Source organism: Bos mutus, chromosome 2 (genome assembly GCF_027580195.1).
Source record: "Bos mutus isolate GX-2022 chromosome 2, NWIPB_WYAK_1.1, whole genome shotgun sequence".
In the NCBI taxonomy this organism is placed as follows: Eukaryota; Metazoa; Chordata; class Mammalia; order Artiodactyla; family Bovidae; genus Bos; species Bos mutus.
Genome location: NC_091618.1, coordinates 16,674,408 through 16,694,305, shown reverse-complemented (window position 1 = coordinate 16,694,305; position 19,898 = coordinate 16,674,408). Strand labels below are relative to the sequence as shown.

Sequence of the window (19,898 nt, the reverse complement as noted above, 5' to 3'; positions counted from 1 at the left end):
AAGGAGAAGAATGCCCGTCAGCAGACTGCAGCCCCTCCCTATGGTGAGCCCCAGGTGATCTCAAGATGTGAAAAAACACAGGATACTGGCCCAGGATAGCTGAGATGCGTATGAAAAGAATGATTTCAGTGAGCCCAGACTCTTGCATTATGAGAAAAACCCCGATGCTGGGAAAGACTGAAGGCAGGAGGAAAGGGGACGGCAGAAGATGAGATGGTTGGATGGCATCACTGACTTCAGTTTGAGCAAACTCTGGGAGATGGTGAAGGACAGGGAAGCTTAGCGTGCTGCAGTCCATGGAGTTGCAAAGGGTTGGACACAACTGAGCAACCAAACAACAAGACTCTTGCATTTTCCCACACAGAGAAAAGTGCTAAGTTCCTTAACTTGGGATATCTGATTTTTTTTTAAGTAACAGTAACATTTTGATGTTAAGACTACCTGCCCCTTGTTGCAAAACTTCTATATAAGCTGACTCCTTCCCTCACCTTCCCAGAGCAGTTCTCTCAGGGTTACTTGAGATGCTATTCCTAGACTTGAAGTCCTAAAAATTTCCACCAAATAAAATATAACTCTCAACTTTTAGATTGTGACTATTGTTTTAAGTCCAGCTGTTTTCTGAAGGTGTCACACCTGTTGACATTCCCAAAACCACCAGTGGACGAGAGTTCCAGTGTCTCCACCTCCTCAATAACACTTGGAATGGTCGGACTTGGTAATTCAGACCTTCTAATACACTGTAAAAGGATCACTTCCATCATCTCAGAGTTTTTTATTTGGTGATAAGTTCTAATTAAGTTCCAGTCTCTTAGCAAATCATAACTATACAATGTGACATTACCAACTCTACTCACCATGTTTTACCTCAGATCCTTAGACCTTATTTTGTTTGCTTGTTCGTTTTGTTTTTGCCACATAGCATGTCTTACAGAATTTTAGTACCCTGCCCAGGGATTGAACCTGTACCCCCAGAAGTAGAAGCTCAGAGTCCTAACCACTGGACCACCAGGGAAATCCCCTTATTCATCTTATAGCTGAAAGTGTGTGCCCTTTAATCAACCTCTCCCTATTTCCCCCACTCCTAGTCCCTGACAACCACTTTTTTTTGTTTGTTTTTTTGAGTTTGACTTTTTAAAATTCCACATATGAGTGATAATCATGTAGTATTTATCTTTGTCTGGCTATTTCACTTAACATAATACATTCAAGGGGCTTCCCAGGTGGCTCAGCAGCAAAGAATCCACCTGCAGTACAGGAGATGTAGAAGGCTCAGGTTCAATCTATGGGTCGGGAAGATCCTCTGGAGAAGGAAATGGCAAGCCACTCCAGTATTCTTGCCTGGAGAATCCCATAGACAGAGGAGCCTGGCAAACTACAGTCCTTGGGTTTGCAAGACTCAGACATGACTTAGTGACTAAACAACAACAACACACTCAAGATCCATCCATATTTTCAAAAATGCTAAGATTTCCTTCATGGCTGAATAATACTCATATATATATTCAAATGACACCATTATGGCAGAAAGTGAAAAGGAACTAAAGAGCCTCTTGATGAAAGTGAAACAGGAGAGTGAAAAAGCTGGCTTAAAACTCACCATTCAAAAAACAAAGGTCATGGCATCAGGTCCCATCACTTCATGGCAAATAGATGGGGAAACAATGGAAACAGTGACAGACTTTATTTTCTTGGGCTCCAAAATCACTGCAGATAGTGACTGCAGCCAAGGGGTGCTTGCTCCTGGAAGAAAGGCTATGACCAACCGAGACAGCATCTTAAAAAGCAGAGACAATGCCAACAAAGGTCTGTCTGGTCAAAGCTATGATTTTTCCAGTAGTCATATATGGATGTGAGAATTGGACTATAAAGAAAGCTGAGCACCAAAGAATTGATGCTTTTGAACTGTGGTGTTGGAGAAGACTCTTGGGAGTCCCTTGGACTGCAAGGAGATTCAACCAGTACATTGTAAAAGAAATCAGTCCTAACTAACCATTCACTGGAAGAACTGATGCTAAAACTGAAACTCCAGTACTTTGGCCACCCGGTGCAAAGAACTGACTCATTTGAAAAGACACTGATGCTGGGAAAACTTGAAGGAAGGAGGAGAAAGGACGACAGAGAATGAGATGGTTGAACAGCATCACCAACTCGATGGACATGAGTTAGAGCAAGCTTTAGAAGTTGGTGATGGACAGGGAAGCCTGGAGTGCTACAGTCCATGGGGTCGCAAAGAGTCAAACATGACTGAGCGACTGAACTGAATTGATGTATTCAAATATATTCATATATATATATATATATGTATCTCACATCTTCTTTATCCATTCATCCATTGACATACATTGACAGTCACTTAGCCAAAGGGTTTCAAAGAGATATTTGCACACATGTTTATGCAGCATTACTCACAATAGCCAAGGTATTAGCTAAGTATAGATCTCCTGGAGGAGGGCATGGCAACCCACCCCAGTTTTCTTGCCTGGAGAATCCCAGGGACAGAAGAGCTGGGCAGGCTACAGTCCATAGGGTTGCAAAGAGTCGGACACAACTGAAGTGACTCAGCAGGCACAAACACCTCTTTGATGAGCTATCTTAACAGGTATGTGGTGATATCTCATTGTGGTGTTGATTTGCAACTCCTTGATGATTAATGATGTTGAGTATATGTCATGTACCTGTTGACCATTTGGATGTCTTCTCTGAGAAAATGTCTATTGAGTTCCTCTGGCCATTTTAAGAACAGATTGTTTGGTTTTCTGCTATTAAGTTTTTTGAATTTTTAATATATTTTGGATATTAACCCCTTCTCAGATATATGATTTCAAATATTTCCCTCCCATTTTATAGGTTGCCATTTCACTTTGTTGATGGTTCATTTGCTGTGCAGAAGCTTTTTAGTTTGATGTAGTCCTGCTTGACTATTTTTACTTTTGTTGCCTTTCCTTTCCAAAAAGTTGCCAAGACTAATGTCGAGGAGCTTACTCTTTATCTTCTTTTTCTAGGAGTTTTATGGTTTCAGGTAATAATCCACATAAGACTTTAATCCATTCTGAGTGTAAGACATGGGTCCTTTCTCACTCTTTTGTATGTGGCTGTGTACAAAAAAGATCTTCACGACCAAGATAATCACGATGGTGTGATCACTCACCTAGAGCCAGACATCCTGGAATGTGAAGTCAAGTGGGCCTTAGAAAGCATCACTACGAACAAAGCTAGTGGAGGTGATGGAATTCCAATTGAGCTATTTCAAATCCTAAAAGATGATGCTGTGAAAGTGCTGCACTCAATATGCCAGCGAATTTGGAAAACTCAGCAGTGGCCACAGGACTAGAAAAGGTCAGTTTTCATTCCAATCCCAAAGAAAGGCAATGCCAAAGAATGCTCAAACTACCACACAATTGCACTCATCTCTCATGCTAGTAAAGTAATGCTCAAAATTCTCCAAGCCAGGCTTCAGCAATACGTGAACCGTGAACTTCCAGATGTTCAAGCTGGTTTTAGAAAAGGCAGAGGAACAAGAGATCAAATTGCCAACATCTGCTGGATCATGGAAAAAGCAAGAGAGTTCCAGAAAAACATCTATTTCTGCTTTATTGACTATGCCAAAGCCTTTGACTGTGTAGATCACAATAAACTGGAAAATTCTGAAACAGATCGGAATACCAGACCACCTGACCTGCCTCTTGAGAAACCTGTATGCAGGTCAGGAAGCAACAGTTAGAACTAGACATGGAACAACAGACTGGTTCCAAATAGGAAAAGGAGTACATCAAGGCTGTATATTGTCACCCTGCTTATTTAACTTCTATGCAGAGTACATCATGAGAAACACTGGGCTGGAGGAAGCACAAGCTGGAATCAAGATTGCCAGGAGAAATATCAATAACCTCAGATATGCAGATGACACCACCCTTATGGCAGAAAGTGAAGAGGAACTAAAAGCCTCTTGATGAAAGTGAAAGAGGAGAGTGAAAAAATTGGCTGAAAGCTCAACATTCAGAAAACGAAGATCATGGCATCTGGCCCCATCACTTCATAGGAAATAGATTGGGAAACAGTGGAAACAGTGTCAGACTTTATTTTTCTGGGCTCCAAAATCACTGCAGATGGTGATTGCAGCCATGAAATTAAAAGACGTTTGCTACTTGGAAGCAAAGTTATGACCAACCTAGACAGCATATTGAAAAGCAGAGACATTAGTTTGCCAACAAAGGTCCATCTAGTCAAGGCTATGGTTTTTCCAGTAGTCATGTATGGATGTGAGAGTTAGACTGTGAAGACAGCTGAGCACCAAAGAATTGATGCTTTTGAACTGTGGTGTTAGAGAAGACTCTTGAGAGTCCCTTGGAGTGTGAGGAGATCCAACCAGTCCATTCTAAAGGAGATCAGCCCTGGGATTTCTTTGGAAGGAATGATGCTAAAGCTGAAACTCCAGTACTTTGGCCACCTCATGCTAAGAGTTGACTCATTGGAAAAGACTCTGATGCTGGGAGGGATTGGGGGCAGGAGAAGAAGGGGACGACAGAGGATGAGATGGCTGGATGACATCACCACTCGACGGACATGAGTTTGGGTGAACTCCGGGAGTTGGTGATGGACAGGGAGGCCTGGCATGCTGCAATTCATGGAGTTGCAAAGAGTCGGACACGACTGAGTGAACTGAACTAAACTGTCCAGTTTTCTCAATATGTATCATTTATTGAAAAGACTATCCTTTCCTCATTGCATATTCTTGGCCTTGACTCTTTTGTTGTAAATTAATAGACTCCATGTACACGAGCTTTTTTCTGGGCTCATTATTCTGTTCCATTGATCTTTGTGTCTGTTTTGTGCCAATACCATACTGTTTTGATTACTGTACCTTTGTAATATAATTGGAAATCACAAGTGTAATTCCTCCAGCTTTGTTCATCTTTCTTAAGATTGCTTTGGTCATTTGGGGCCTTTTGTGGTTCCATACAAATTTTAGGATTTTTTTTTTTTTTCCTATTTCTGTGAAATGCCTTTGGGATTTTGTTAGTAGAACCATGGGGAAATAGCCAGTTAAGAACTGTTTGTTGGCTATAGTTTAATGGGTCTTGGGGACAAAAACCCCTTAGGCTTTCAGGGCTACATATTCTGGGGTCTCTTCCCTTAGGTGGAAGTTGGAGCACTAGGAAGACTTCTCTGACAGTCCAGTGGTTAAGACTCTGCATTTCCATTTCAGTGGGCACAGGTTCAACCCCTGGTCAGGGAACTAAGATCCCTCATGCCACAAACTCAACCCCCCCAAAAAAAGTTGAGGTACTATATGTTGGGTCCAACCCCTTCACTTCTGAGGGAGAAGTTGGGAGTTATGAGCTTCCTGCTAGTACACGTCACTCTACAAGAGGTGGAGTGTGGCAAGACTGTGTCTCGGCATCACCTACCCTTTCAACGTAGGTCTTTCCCTATTTTCTTGGTGTGTAGCTGTCACTCAACTAGTTTCTGGGTTTATTTCAGAGAGAACTGCTCCATGTGTCAATGTCGATTTGGTGTGTCCCCAGGAAGAGCTGGGTTCAGGTGCCTCCTATTTCGCCACCTTGGACTGCAACTCCCTATGTCTATTGACCCTGCCAAACTTCACAAGTTTTGACTAAGTCACCATAGGACATTCTCAGACAAGTCACTCATCCCCGGCTCCCTGGCGCTGGACCTCTCCCCAGTGACCTCAGCCCTGCCTGGTGAGGAAGAGGCAGACTGGGCCACCTGAGTTTCTGGAAGAACTGCCTTGGACCTTTGAAGGCTCTGAGGTCCAAGAGGGCCTGTCCCTCCCACTGTCTCCACTGTCCCCAAGCCTGTACAGTGGTGGCTTGGGTGCCCCTTCTCCTACCCAGCCCTGAGAGCAGACTTTTTGGGAAACAGTGAATGCGGAAGATAACAATAACAGCATCAGTCTAGAGTCTTTGGTCATGGGTGAGTGACAAAGACCACCAACAAAAAATTATTGGCGCCTGTAACCAAACCAAAAGAGGCAGAGTGGCCCTAGTTCTCAGGCTCTATTTTATCTTCCTAAAGTAGAAAGAGGGCTTCCCTGGTGGCTTGGTGGTTAAGAGCCAATGCCGGAGACGCAGGTTCAATCCTTGGGTCGGGAAGATCCCCTAGAGAAGGAAATGGCAAACTACTCCAGTATCCTTGTCTGAGAAAACTCACAGAAGAGGAGCCTGGCAGGCTACAGTCTGTGGAGTTGCACAGTAGTTGGACATGACTTAGTGACTAACAACAACAGTAGTATAGTAACGAGTGAAGCATTGGTGGCACAGTGGTGAGCACAGTTGGCTTTCTAATACTGCAGTAACAAATTTCCACAAACTCAGCAACTTGAAATTTATTCTCATACATCTGTAGATCAGAAGCCCGGGTTGGCTCAACTAGTTTTTCTACTCAGAATTTTATAAGGTCAAAATCGAGTACTGGAGTGGGGTGCCATTGCCTTCTCCAAAGTGTTTGCCAGGTAGGTTCTTATTGGGAGGGTCTGGGAAGAATCTGCTACTAAGCTCATTCACACTGTGGACAGATTCCAGTTCCTTGTGGTTATAGAACTGACGTTCCCAAATCCTCACTGGCTGTTGACTGGACACTGCCCAGAGCTCCCAGGGGCCTCTCTGGTCTCTAGGCTTCAAGTGGGTCCCTGCATTTCACAACTGGTAAAGACACATCAAATGCCTCTCACACCTGGAGTCTCACTCTCCCTTCTGCTTCCAGTCAGAGAAGGTTCTCTGCTGTCAAGACTTCTTGTGATTACATTGGGCCCAGACTAACTCCCTTATTTCCAGGTCTATTACCTTATTACATCTGCATCCTTTTTGCCTGTTTCCTAACACAGTAGCAGGTTTTGAGGGCTAGGACAGGGGCAGCCTTGTGGGAAGGGCAACACTTTGCTGACCTCAGGGCCTCTAGATCCAGGATCCTGACCCTGTTTCTCCGTTTGCTGTGTGTTGTTTGCTGTTGTTGTTGTCGTCGTTGGTGAGTGGGGCACAGGATACATGTGGCACTTTGAGCAGAAAGGACAAGGGTGTCCCTCTCTCAGTTCCACTCCCCAGGGCAGTGCCCTGACCACCCCAGGGGAGGGCACAGGCCCACCCCTTGGACTGAGCACGCCGGCAGGGAAGGAAGATATGTATGGGACTGACTAGCCCATACGTGGGCCGCTGGTGGAGGGCCCACCCTGAGACCAGAGGAAAGAAGTCTGTTACCAAAAGAAGGGAGGGGTGCTGGGCACAAAGCCCAGGACTGATTCTTTGACCACTGTTACATGGAGCCCACTCACTGACCCCGTCTCTAGGGCACCCAGCTCAGCACCTCATGGTGCTTACTGCAGTTCTGTAAGTTCCACGGTGTTATTCACTCCTCTTCACCCAGCTCTACCGTTTGCCAGCAGGCTGACTCTTCTCAGGCCTCAGTTCTTCCTTCAGTAAAATGGGAATAATAAAACCCTGTGCCTGGACAGGCTATCTAGGGCTGCTAGGGAAACAGGCGGGAGGGTATGTGTCAAGAAGAGTCTTTGTCAACCTGCAGAGGCCTCTGACCAGAGCCTGAGAGGGACTCTGGGGCTCTGAGTCTTCAGCCAGAGTCTCAGCGGTCCCCCTGGCTCCGGGCCCCTCAGTGTTAGCAGCAGCAAGGCCGACAGCTCCCCGGCGGGCGGTGGTGGGAGCAAGGCTGCCCAGAATGCACCTGGCCAGGCTCTAGGCCATGAAAAGGCGGCCATTCAGGGCTTGAACAGGAGCCGGATGACGAGAGACAGGGAGCCCTGTGCTGAGAAGAGGAAGGCGGCCTCTGCCTGGCCTCCCCGTGGGGTTGAGCTGCCAGGCCGGGAGGGCAGGCCGGCTCACCACGGAGGGGAGGCGCCTGGAGGGAAGACTAAGCTAGTGTGTTGGAGACCGAGAGGCTGAAAGGAGGCTTGTGTGTGCCCAAGCTGGCTGCCTGGCGGCGGGGGGGATGTGAGTCACTGGTGGCCTGGGGGAGGGGGGCACCCAGCTGTCCCAGACAAGGGGGCCCAACGCCCACCCTTGTGTGAATGCGTGTCAGTGTGAATTTGGACATGTGTGCGGGGGGTGCGGGTGAGGCCCTGCAGATCTGTCTGGGCCGCCCCAGGCTCCCAGAGGTGGACACACACCCCCATCATCCTCTGAATGCGGCCGTGGTGAGACTGGCCTCATCCCTGCCAGGGTCTCCTCCAGGCAGCCAGGGCTGGCAATGCACGCCCTCCGTTATTCAGTCGATGGCATCCCTGTGCAGCCAGGAGAACAGAAGGGCCTGTCCCTGCTCTTCGTTCTCTTAGTTGCAGTGGGACAGGTGGCGGGTGGGGGGAGTGCAGACAGACAGACCTGATGCCAGCCAGGAAAGGGAGCACCTTCTCCAAGGAAGGGAAACTTTGAGGTGGGTTTTGTAAGATGAGTGGAAGTTCACTCGATGCAGAAGGGAGAGTGCATTTGAGCAGAAGCAAGCTGGGGTCTTGGTGAAGGAGCAAGGAAGGCCAGGGCAGCTGAAACAGGGATAGGGGTAGATTCTTGGGATGGGAAGTGCTCCAGGAGGTACCTGGAGCCTCCTGGAGGTGGACATAGGCTTGAGGACCTGGAAAGAGATCAAAAGAGGTCACTCATGGATGCAGCAGGTACCTGCCTAGCGCTGAGCCCATTCTCAAGAGCCTGCCAGGCAGGGTTTCACTGCTGGCAAACAAGCTGGTTAGGGGAAGCCCCTGCCACCTGGACATGTGTATGAGTAATAAGTATCTGGGTGTGTGTCTGTGGGTGAGTATTGGTGTGTGTGTGCATCTCTGCAAATGTGTGTCCCCGTAGGTGCATGCGTGTATGTGCGCCTGTGTGTGTTCTTACGATGTGTGCATGTATCTCGTGTGTGTGTGTGTGTGTGTGTGTGTGACTTTGACTGCCACGGGTGTGTCTTTCTCTGAGCATGCATGCTTCCATGTGAATGTGTCTGTGTACGAGCGTTGTGTGTCTCTGAGTACGTGCGTGTGCGTGTGCGTGTGCCTATCCCTGGTGTGTGTGTCTCTGTCTCTTGCTTGGCGGCCTGCGTGGCTGTGTGTGTGTCTGCTGTGTCTACCACACCCAGCCCTCAGGAGCCTGCGGTGCAGCCCAGCTGGCCTGTGTCCAGGGCAGCACCTAGGAGTGCACCCCCCATTCCTGCCCAGCCTTCAGAGGGAGCTCTGCCCCCGCCCCGGGCCTGTTTGAATTCTGGCTTCTCTCTCTCTCTGTGTCTGCCCAGCTCCACCCACACATGACTGGCTCCCAACCCAGAAAGGCCTGGGTGGCTTCAGCTGCCCCCGGACCAGTGATGCCAAAAGCTCAGCTTCTTCGTACACTGGTGCCAGATTAAATCTTGGAGACAGAGTTTTGGGTGAAATAGAAAAGAGTAGCTTTATTGCTTTGCCAAGCAAAGGGGCCCACATAGGCTAATGCCCTGAAAACCATGTGCCCCAACTTGAGGAAGATTGAAGTTTTATAATAATTGTTCAAATTGATCAGTTCATGGGCTGGTGAGGAGCTAAGTAGCAGTCAACATCATCAACCTTCAGGTCCAACTGGCCTGGGGTCTACAGGCTTGTGGGCAGCGTACCATCATTAATCATTAACTTTGCCCACGTGGAGGGGGTTTCAGTATCTGCAAAGTAGCTCAAAGATGCTGTTGAGTGTATCCACTGATGGATAAACAGGACCCTGCCCCAAAGCTGCTCTTGACTGCTTGTTTCTCCCTGGTCTCACATCCCTTCCCTGATTAACAACTGCTTCAACCTGCAGGTTGGAACTCAGGGAAGGTCATGGAGGCTGAATGAAGGCTGTTGATGGGGGACAAAGAAAGGCCTTAAATCCAGGAGCTCCACAGGGCCCTGCATGGTATCACCACCCAAGAGGGGCCCAGGCACAGCAAAGGAGTCAGAGAGTGGCCAGCCCCCCGAGGGAGCTATACCCAGTCCCCACTGACCAACCTAGAGCTCCTTCCCCAGGAGAGGACGTGTCAGGAAAACGTGAGCGGACACATGCCACACAGCCAGCACCCTTCTTCTTCCTTCTGGGGCCCTCCAGCTTCGGAGCTTGTTTCAAAGGGCGGCTAACAGTCCAAGGGGATGTGAGCAGGAAGACTGGCCTGGGCAGCTCTTCCCCTGCTTGTGTGAGACTAACAGCTTCCTTTAAGGGATCTACACCCTCACAGTCATTCCCAGCACCACAGCAGGCGATACGTGACCAGGCCTGGACGACTGCAGCACTCCAACCCCTCAGATACGATCGCTGGCCTGTCTAACAAGCCTGAGCTACTTTGAGGTGGGGTTCTGTCACTTGCAGCCAAAGGGGCCCAGGACAATCCCTGCCTTAGTTGTGGGTCTGAGGGTGTACAGGTCCACCTTTGCCTGATGCTTCACACTCCACTGTCCCTCCCTGGCTTTCTCAGATCCCAGGCAGGGGCTGTGGCCACCTCTCCCCTACTTCTCAAGCTCATACCTCCAGTCAGATTGCTGTGGATGGAAGGACCCAGGACCAAAAAGAGAAAGTTCTGGGCCTAGGCATTGTGCTGCTGGCTTATGGGGCTTGTTCAGACTCAAACTGAGAGGCCTGTCCAGTTTCTCGCCAGGCACACATGTTCACCAGAGAGCGATGGTTTCTGAGACTCCAGTGTGAATTAACAGACCCTGCGGTGCAAGTGTGATGGCCACCCTTGCAGCGCTGGCCATGGCTGCCCCCAGGATGTGGATCCTGCTGGGGAGCATGTGAATTCACAGACTCACCCACATCACACGGCTGCACTGATGTGACTGTGGTCACGGCTGCTCTCCAGCCTGCAGCCCATGCCCAGCTCTGGGTTTCATCCCCTCTCTCCCAGGTGCCCAGAGCTCCTCACACCTTGTCTGCCCAGGGGCTGACCCAGGGCACCCTCTGGCCTGGCAGAGACACCCCCCCACTCAGCCCCCCACATCTGAGGGCTCAACCAGCCCTGGCCCTGGGCATCTGTCCTCAGGGGAAACCAGCAGGGGCTGGATCCCAACCCATTCTGGAGGGTTGGTGGAGGCTGATGTGAAAGAAAGTGGGGAGCAGGGTGGGGAAAGGAACCAGGAGAGGAACAAGGGAAGAGGTGGGGAGGGAAAGGGGAGTACGGTCCAAAGTGCATGGAGAAAGAGGGGGACAGAGAAGGTGGGGGTTCTTGGGATTCTCCGAGACAGGGCTCACTGAGCCCCTCTTTCAGGGCAGAACATCAACCCAAGGGGAGCAAAGAATGGCCATGGGACAGGGGACACGTGGCCTACTTCCACCACGCGTGGGACTCCAGCCCCAACCCAACCAGATGCTTCCAACCCCAGCCTCCCTCCAGGGCGACCCACAGACCCCCTCCACCTCCTGAATCTGTTTCTGCAGCTGCCCTGTGTCCTCAGCCAGGGCAGCGGGGCAGGTGACTGATCCCCTCTGCAAGCTGCCCTCTGACTCCTCGGGGGCCTTGCTCAACCACCCCAGCCCGCCTAGAGACCACTGGCAGGAATCTGCCAGGACTCTGCCCGAAGGACCGTTGGAGTGGGCCAGACAGGGTGAGCTCCAGCTCTCCTGACAGGGACAGGCCCAGGCAGCCTCAGGGAAGCCTGTTGGACTGACAGTGAAAGCTTGACCAGGGCCTGGCCGGGTGCCCACAGCCCCCACCCCCACCCCACAGTCAGGCACTGAGTATTTAATTGTCATCCATTTCCCAGTCTGAGTTCGACCCGAGGCACAGATCAAATGAATCCGTGATGACAAACTGTTTCTCTCAATGGACCAGATTCCACTGGCAAACACTCCGCTGGCTTTGCTGGCGGGCCCTCCCATTTCCACCTCGTTGAGCCTTCCTGGGTTCTGAGGCCTTATGGATTGGGTAAATATTAACAACAATAATACAGCAACCGGTCTGTCACAATGCCATCACAAAGGAGACACTGATCAAGCTTCTCATGCGTCATCTCCGTAATCCCGTGCTGGCAGGAAACTGAGGTCTCAAGGGGACAAGCCACCTGCTCCTAGTGACAGTCAGGAAGTGCAAACCTGCATACCTTCCACTCTCCAGTCCAGTAGTAGTAGTAGTGCTGCCTGTCGCTCAGCTGTGTCCGACTCTTTGCAACCCCACGGACTGTAACCCACCAGGCTCCTCTATCCGTGGGGTTTTCCAGGCAAGAATACTGGGAGTGGGCTGCCATTCCCTTCTCTAGAGGATCTTCCCAACCCAGGGATCAAACCCAGGTCAGCTGCACTGCAGGCAGATTCTTTACCATCTGAGCTACAGGGAAGTCCCCAAACCCAGGTTCAAAACCCCTTCCCAGGGATTTCTGTGTCCATTCCCGACTAGGCTCCTAATAAGACCCCACAGCTTCTGTGTGAGATGTAAGCGCTGAGGCAGGGTGGACTGTCCTCGGCCAGGCTAGCACAAGCCCCCTCAAGGCCACACCTGCAGGGCAAAGCAGAAGCCCAGGCAGTGAGCTACCTGGTGCCCTGTGGGATGGGTGGCCAGGGGAACTGTGGAGGTTCCCCAAAAGCAGGCAGCTAGGCCCAGGGGGCTGGGCTGCAGGTCAGATCTTCATCCTGCTCTGGTACTTGGGAGGGGCTGCTATGAAGGGCGCTGGTCCCAGGGTCCTCCTCTGGAATTCGGCCTGAAAGGCCCTTCACATTCCCTCACTGAAGCTTGCAACATCCGGAAAAAATTCTACTGACTGTTGAGTTTCTCCTCCCCCTCCTATCCTTAAGGCTCCGGAGCCTAAAGGAAAGACCTGCTCACCCAAGCCTCAGGGGCTCAGGCTTCCTATCTCCAGTCTCTGACTGTACCTGGGGGCCTCCTGGCCTCCCTGGGGGCCTCCTAGCAGGAAGGAGCTCCCTGTCACTGCTCTCCCTGGGTGAAAGGCAAAAGAGCCTGCCTCTGGAACCAGGCAGGCCTCCTGGGTTTGCTTACTATGAGAGCTGACGGGCAGGAGTCAGGCACTTTTATTTCCTCCTTTGTGGAGCGGTAAAAATAATAATATTAATAGCCTCTAGGACTGAGTCACTCACGCATGGGCCTCAAGTGTGCTTTGCATATTGCACTGCTTGATGAATCTTAGCTGTTGTTTACTGGCCTGCGAAATGCTTATGTCACTACTACGGGCATTTTTGAGGCCCTACTGTAAGTTCGAGGGCTTCCCTGATGGCTCAGACAGTAAAGAATCCGCCTGCAGTGTGGGAGACCTGGGTTCAATCCCTGGGTTGGGAAGATCCCCCTGGAGGAGAGCATGGCAACCCACTCCAGTATTCTTGCCTGGAGAATCCCCATGGACAGAGGAGCCTAGAGGGCTACAGTCTGTGGGTTCGCAAAGAGTCGGACAGGACTCAGCGACTAAGTACAGCACTGTAAACTCAGGGATGGGACTTCAACGTGGAACAAGGCTAGAACAGATCTTGGGCAATAGCAGGACCCACGAAGGGTTTTACCTATTTGGGGGTTCTGGAAATCACCTGGGTGGAACACCCACCACCCGGGACCCGACTGGGCCCTGGGAGTTCTCTGTCTTCATGCAGCCCACTCCTAGGAGTCGCTGGGTGTGGCATACACAAACAGATTAATAAAGACTTAGGGACAAAAAGGGGTTTGAAGTGAAATACTAGTTGACAGATGAAAAGGCAGGCTGGGCCAGCAGACAGGCCTTTTGGCGGTTAGGAGGGGTTCTCTGAGGTTGGAAGGGCTCCAGAGATGGAGAAGGCCATTGTCCGGGGCAAAGAGAAGGCTTCAGAGCGGCGGCATGGGCCGCTGTCCCCGCTCGGGAAGGTCCCCATTCGGGCAGACCAGCCGCTTCCTGACCTCTGCTAGGGGTTCTGCTCTTTCCGCCCCAGTCCCTGTCCTCTGTAGACCCCACCTTAGATAGCGGGGTGCGGGGGTGGGTGGGGGCCCCTACCTGGAGGGGGCCAGGGGAGAGGGCAGAGGGAAACAGACAGGAGGAAAGGAAGCTCTGTCTCGGCTTCTCCCACCCAGAAAAAGGCCGGACCGGGCCGGAGGGAAATGGCGGGGCCCCCGTGCGCCCGGGGAGATTGGAGGTGGGTGGGGTCCCGGTTCGCAAGCACCCAGAGGAACCGGCGACCCTGGGGAAGCCCCCCAAGGGGGGAGGAGCCCCCGTCCCCGGTGGCGGGGGTGACCTTCGTGAGTTCCGATGTCCCGACTCAGCCACTCACGCTCCGGCCGAATGACCGTAGGCGGCTCCGGGAGCCGCCGGGGCTCGGATGCCACCTCCGGAAAATGGGTCCTTTACCGCCCCGCCGCGCTGCGCCCCGCGATCGCGGGGATGGAGGCCGGGGGCGCCGAAGGGGTTAACGTACCTGGGCCGCCGCCTACCCTGCGGGCCCCTCCTCCGGCCGCGGGGAAGTGGAGAGCCTCGGCGGGGGCGCGGCCGGACCTCCGCCCCCGCCCGCCCCCGCCCGCCCCTGTCCCTGTCCCGTTCCTCGTCCCCGCCCGCCCGCCGTCCCCGAGCCCGCGGCGCCCAGAGCTGCGATCCGCGCGCCCCGCTCCGCCGCCGCCGTGGCCCGGGCCGCCATGTCTCTGTGGTGAGTGGGGCCGTCGGGCCGGGGACCCGGGCTGCGGGCGCCGGGAGGGATGCCGCGGGTCGCGGGGGGCGCGGGCGGGCCTCCGTTTCCCGGGCGCAGCTGGGCTGGCGCGGCGATGGCTGGAGATGCCCGGCCGTGCGCGACGCCTGGGCCGGCCAGTCGGCGACTCGGGGACCGGGGTGGACTTGTGCGCTCAGTCTTCCCCCGCCGTCCCTCTGCTCTCTTATGCTCCGGCCCCAAGGCACCCAGATCTCATTCCTGGACTCGAGGAGTTGGGGACCGCAAGGTCTCGCCGGTAGCTGGGTCCCGTCCCCGATTCCGAGGGCCTCCTGCGTCCTGGGCGACCCCTGTCCTCCACCCTCAACCCCAGAGTGGCTCTCCTTCCTCTCCCGGAGCTGGGGCCTCCGGCCTGCCCATCGCTTCCCTTCTCTTCTCCTTGCACTGGGGGCTTTTTTCCCCCCACAAATGGAGTGGGAACAGCCTGGAGTGAAGGGACATAGCCTCATGGCCCTCTTTGGGGTGACCCCCTCAGTCCAACCCAACAAACCAGGCCAGAGCACTCCCCTGTCCTCCTGGGAGGATGGGGTCTGGGTCACACCCCTACCCCAGCACCTGAGATGACCCAGCCTCCCTCCAACTCTATATAGAGGAAATCTTGGGAGCCCACGGGAAAATGTCTCTCCTTTGGGCTCTGCATCACTCGCCCAGGGTGCCTGCACCTTTCATCAGCCGGTCCTGAGGCCACCCCAGGCTGGACCACCTGGTCCCTGTCTCACCACACTGCTGCCTGTCTCTCCCATCACCCCGAATCTCCCCTCTTGGCACCCTTCTGGCCTGGCCCTGTGAAGCCACACTTTTCTGGCCTGCCCTTTCCCTGGAGTCCCCAGCTCCTGCATCTCCCCGGAAGAAAACATGGCACGTGGCCTGGGTCTCCCCAGACTGTGAGCCGAGGAGAGAGGGTCCCCGGGCCCAGGGACTCAGGGCCCAAGGACTCAGGACCCTGGCCATGCGAGCACTCCTAGAAAAGAACTGATTTCTGCTTCCTAAAGGGGTGTAGTGGGGTTAATTTGGCATGAGGGACCCTGGAGAGTGGGGTCCAACTGTGCCCCTCTCAAGGCAGCAGAGCTGGGGAAATTCAGCTCTCCGAGTGGGGCTCAGACTGGGGCTACAGGGACATGGGCTTGCTGGGAGATGCTTGTCCCATTTTCAGGCTTGTGTCAACAGTGAGAACTGTTCTTTTTTTGTTGCATAAGATGGATGGGGGGTGGGAGGGGAGGGACAGGCTTCCTCAGGTTTAGTGAGAGCTTTCTTCCCAGGAGCCCCTATACTTTTTGAACAGGTGTCTTCTCTGCACCTCCCAGAAGTCTACCCCAGTGGTTCATCAGGTTTGCACAAAGCAAGCAGGGTGCCTGAGGGACAGATGGGGAGCAGGGCAGGTCAATCCCTTGTAGAATCACAGCATTCCCCCAACTCCAAACCCACTCTGTGCCCAGCACTGCAGCTGACACGCCAATTGCATGCTATCCTCATTTGGGGAAAGAAAAAAAATCACAGCTTGGAGAGGTTAAGAGAAATCACAAAACGTCTCCATATAGCTTGTATTCAGTAAGTGCGTGCGTGTGTTAAGTCACTTCAGTCATGTCTGACTCTTTGCGACCCTATGGACTGTAGCTTACCAGGCTCCTTTGTGCATGAGATTCTCCAGGTAAGAATACTGGAGTGGGTTGCCATGCCCTCCTCCAGGGGATCTTCCCAACCCAGGGATTGAACCCGCATCTCCTGCGACTCCTGTATTGCAGGTGGATTTTTTTTTAATCACTGAGCCATGGGGTGGCGGAGGGAGGGGAACTTTCTCCATTCATAGTGGGACCGAAATCTGAACTCCAGGAGCCTGACTCCACAGCGCCTGTACTTAAGCTCTGTGTTGTGTGCCTCCCTGGTCCTGGAGAAGGAAGGAGGTCAGGATAGGAAAAGAAGCAAGACCTCCTCTGACCACTCAGGGGCCAAGGGACTTGAGTCTGTGTACAGGGGCCATCTGCCCATCTGGGACTGCAGCTCTGTACTAGGGGACTGACTTATCCTTTTTTCTCTCTTCTGAACTATCCACTCCCCACCTCACCCCTACCCCCAGGAAGAGAACCGTCTACAAGAGCGTGTGCCTGTCCCTGGCCTTGCTCGTGGCCGTAACAGTATTCCAGCGCAGTCTGACTCCCAGCCAGTTTCTGCAGGAGCCCCCGCCAGCCTCCCTCAGGCAACAGAAGGCCCAGAAACCCAGCGGACTCCTGGTGAACCCTGACAGCTTCTGGAAGAGCGCGAAGGAGGTGGTCACCCCCACTCCCGTGGTTTCACGGAGGCCCCAGGCCTGGGACGTGAACACCACTAACTGCTCGGCCAATGTAAACTTAACCCACCAATCCTGGTTCCAGGGCCTGGAGCCACACTTCCAGCAGTTTCTATTGTATCGCCACTGCCGCTACTTTCCCATGCTGCTCAACCATCCGGAGAAGTGCAGTGGTGATGTGTACCTGCTGGTGGTCGTCAAGTCTATCATTGCGCAGCATGACCGCCGCGAGGCCATCCGCCAGACCTGGGGCCGCGAGCAGGAGTCGGCGGGCAGGGGCCGCGGCGCGGTGCGCACTCTCTTCCTGCTGGGCAAAGCCTCCAAGCCGGAGGAGCAATCCCACTACCAGCAGCTGCTAGCCTACGAGGACCGCATCTACGGGGACATCCTGCAATGGGACTTCCTCGACAGCTTCTTCAACCTGACCCTCAAGGAGATCCACTTCCTCAAGTGGCTCGACATCTACTGCCCTGATGTCCGCTTTGTCTTCAAGGGCGATGACGATGTCTTCGTCAACCCCACCAACCTGCTGGAATTTCTGGCCGACCGGCGGCCCCAGGAAGACCTGTTTGTGGGCGACATTCTGCATCACGCCCGACCCATCCGCCGGAAGGATAGCAAGTACTACATCCCCGGAATCTTGTACAACCAGAACAGTTACCCACCCTACGCAGGTGGAGGGGGCTTCCTTATGGCCGGGGGACTGGCCCAGCGCCTACACCACAGCTGCGATACCCTGGAGCTTTACCCCATCGACGATGTCTTCCTGGGCATGTGCCTGGAGGTGCTGGGCGTGCGGCCCATGGCCCACGAGGGCTTCAAGACTTTCGGCATCTCCAGGAATCGCAACAGCCGCATGAACAAGGAGCCCTGCTTCTTCCGCTCCATGCTTGTCGTGCACAAGCTGCTGCCCACCGAGCTGCTGGCCATGTGGGAGCTGGTGCATGGCAACCTCACCTGCTCCCGCAAGCTCCAGGTGCTCTGACCTGGCTCGGGCCATCAGGATTGACGAGAAACATGTGCCCCAGAGTCTCTGCAAGTCATGAGGCTGCAGCTGCAAGGCCAGGGCACTGCCTCTGGTCCCTGCAGGGAGGTGGAGGGGTGGGCCTTACGTGCCCCTGGGTGTGGTGGGGTGTGGGTGACCAAGACTGAGGCCTGGCCACGTTCCAAACGGCCCAGACTGGAGACTGGTTCTCTGGCAGCCCTCCTAGCCTGGGTCTGTGGTCTGGCTCCCTCTGACCGGGCGGGAGGCCCTGATGACCTCTGAAGGAACCCTGTGCTCAGGTACCCCGGCTCGACCTGCCCTCGAGGGGTCCAGGGCTGCCCTCTTGTCTTCACAGAGAAGATCCTCCGGCTTCTGTGAAATGCCTCAGTCTCCCCACAGGCTGCTTGGGCAGCCCTTTCAGGAGAAGCTCAACCCTGTGCAGGCTCACAGGCCTCCTCCTGTCAACACCTCCAGGGGCTCCTGGAGACCGAGCCTCAGAAGGCCCTCAGCATCCCCCTGCCCTCCGGCCCCTGACCTTCCTGGGGTTTGACTGCACAGTCTCTGCTTCCAGGTGGCTTCACTCCTGGCTGCGTCCGGCGCTGCTCCGTCCGGCTCCCGTCTGTCCGGAAGCTGGAGCAGCCGCTCTGACTACCTCAGTGATCCTCAGAACCTCTGGATGGGCTGCAGCCCCACCTCACCGCACGCCCCTGCCCCGCGACTCCTCTGCCCCCAGACGCAGGGCCAGAGAGCCGTGCTCCGGTCCCAGCAGTTCCCATGTTGCTCCGCAAGGCCTGGCTCCCTCATTGGGAAACCAGCTGGTCTGACCCTGGAAGGATATGCCTCCATTACTGTGAAGTTTTATTTATGAAGAATTCGGAGGGAGAAGGCGCCAGGCCTCAGAGGGTGGGGTGGGGTGGGGGGGGAGGTGGTATTCTTCCCTTCCCTTATTTCAGCAAGACACCGCCTGCCTCCACCACTCTTGCCCCTCAGCCCCGCCCCCACCCCAGACACCCCTGCCAACGCCCATCACAGCCCCCCCAACCCCCGCGCCTCCAGAGCCATGCCCACCTGCACGCCTACTTCTCCAGGCCCTGAGCAGACCAGCATTGGCCCCTGTGAAGGGATGGAGTGGACTTGGTGCCCACCCCACTCGGATTCAGGGGGTCCTGGGGGGTGGCTGAAGAAGATGTCACCTTGCATCAGGGTCAAGTCCCCTGGGAAAAGTGAGGGATTAACTCTTATTTTCTTAATAAAAGGGGATTGGTTTTTTTTCCCCCTCCCCGGTGTGAAAGTTCCTGTCGCCATTACTATTGGAGGGCCTGTCTGGGGCCAAGGTGGCTGGAGGTTTTTTGAAGACGCAGCTTGTTCCTTGTTGTTGGCTGGTGGGTACACAAGGACCTTCTGAAGGGCCTCTTCATCTCCAGGAGGGAAGCAGAGGCCACATGGGCCCCTGGGTGGGGGGTGGGGTGCAAGAGAGACCTGTAGCTCAGAGAGCATTTTCTGGTAAGGGCCGGGCCAGAGCTGCCCCTGAGGCTGGGGTGACAGTGAGCGGGATGCGGTGGGCGCCTGCAGGGGCTGGTGGGCTTCCTGACATTCCTGCAGTCAGCCTCGAGCCTAGATCAGGTTGATAAGCAGCACTGAAACAGTGGCTCCGTGGGGTCCAGTGATAGGGGGACTGCACTGCGCAGGGAACCTTGGCCGAAACTGCTTACCTCCAGGCTGGGAGGGCAGGCACCCCCAGGAGGAGGGACACTGGGACTGCAGTGGGCAAGCCAGCAGCCCCTGCCTGTGCTCAATGGGCCAGATGCCCTGAGAGAGTCACTTGCTTATTAATGTCCACACCAGGCCTCTCCCACAGATGAGTGAGAGCAAGGGCTGGGTCCTAATATAAAGCACCATCTTCGAATGTTAAGAATGTCACCACCAATCACAGGGCCCTTCTGAGGTGGGACCTGGTGACTGCACACGTCACCAGCTCTCTCTGTCTTTCACGCACCCTCTGAGGCTGGGGGCTGCA

The 19,898-nt window shown here is 53.8% G+C and overlaps 1 protein-coding gene across 1 annotated transcript; it reads left to right on the top strand.

Moving 5' to 3' along the window:
* Positions 1–14,427: 14,427 nt before the first annotated feature.
* B3GNT7 (UDP-GlcNAc:betaGal beta-1,3-N-acetylglucosaminyltransferase 7) lies at positions 14,428–19,346 on the top strand. Its single transcript, XM_070379814.1, has 2 exons — positions 14,428–14,555; positions 16,687–19,346. Exons 1-2 carry the CDS (start codon positions 14,545–14,547, stop codon positions 17,879–17,881), a joined length of 1,206 nt encoding a protein of 401 aa, XP_070235915.1. The 5' UTR covers positions 14,428–14,544; the 3' UTR covers positions 17,882–19,346.
* Positions 19,347–19,898: the final 552 nt, after the last annotated feature.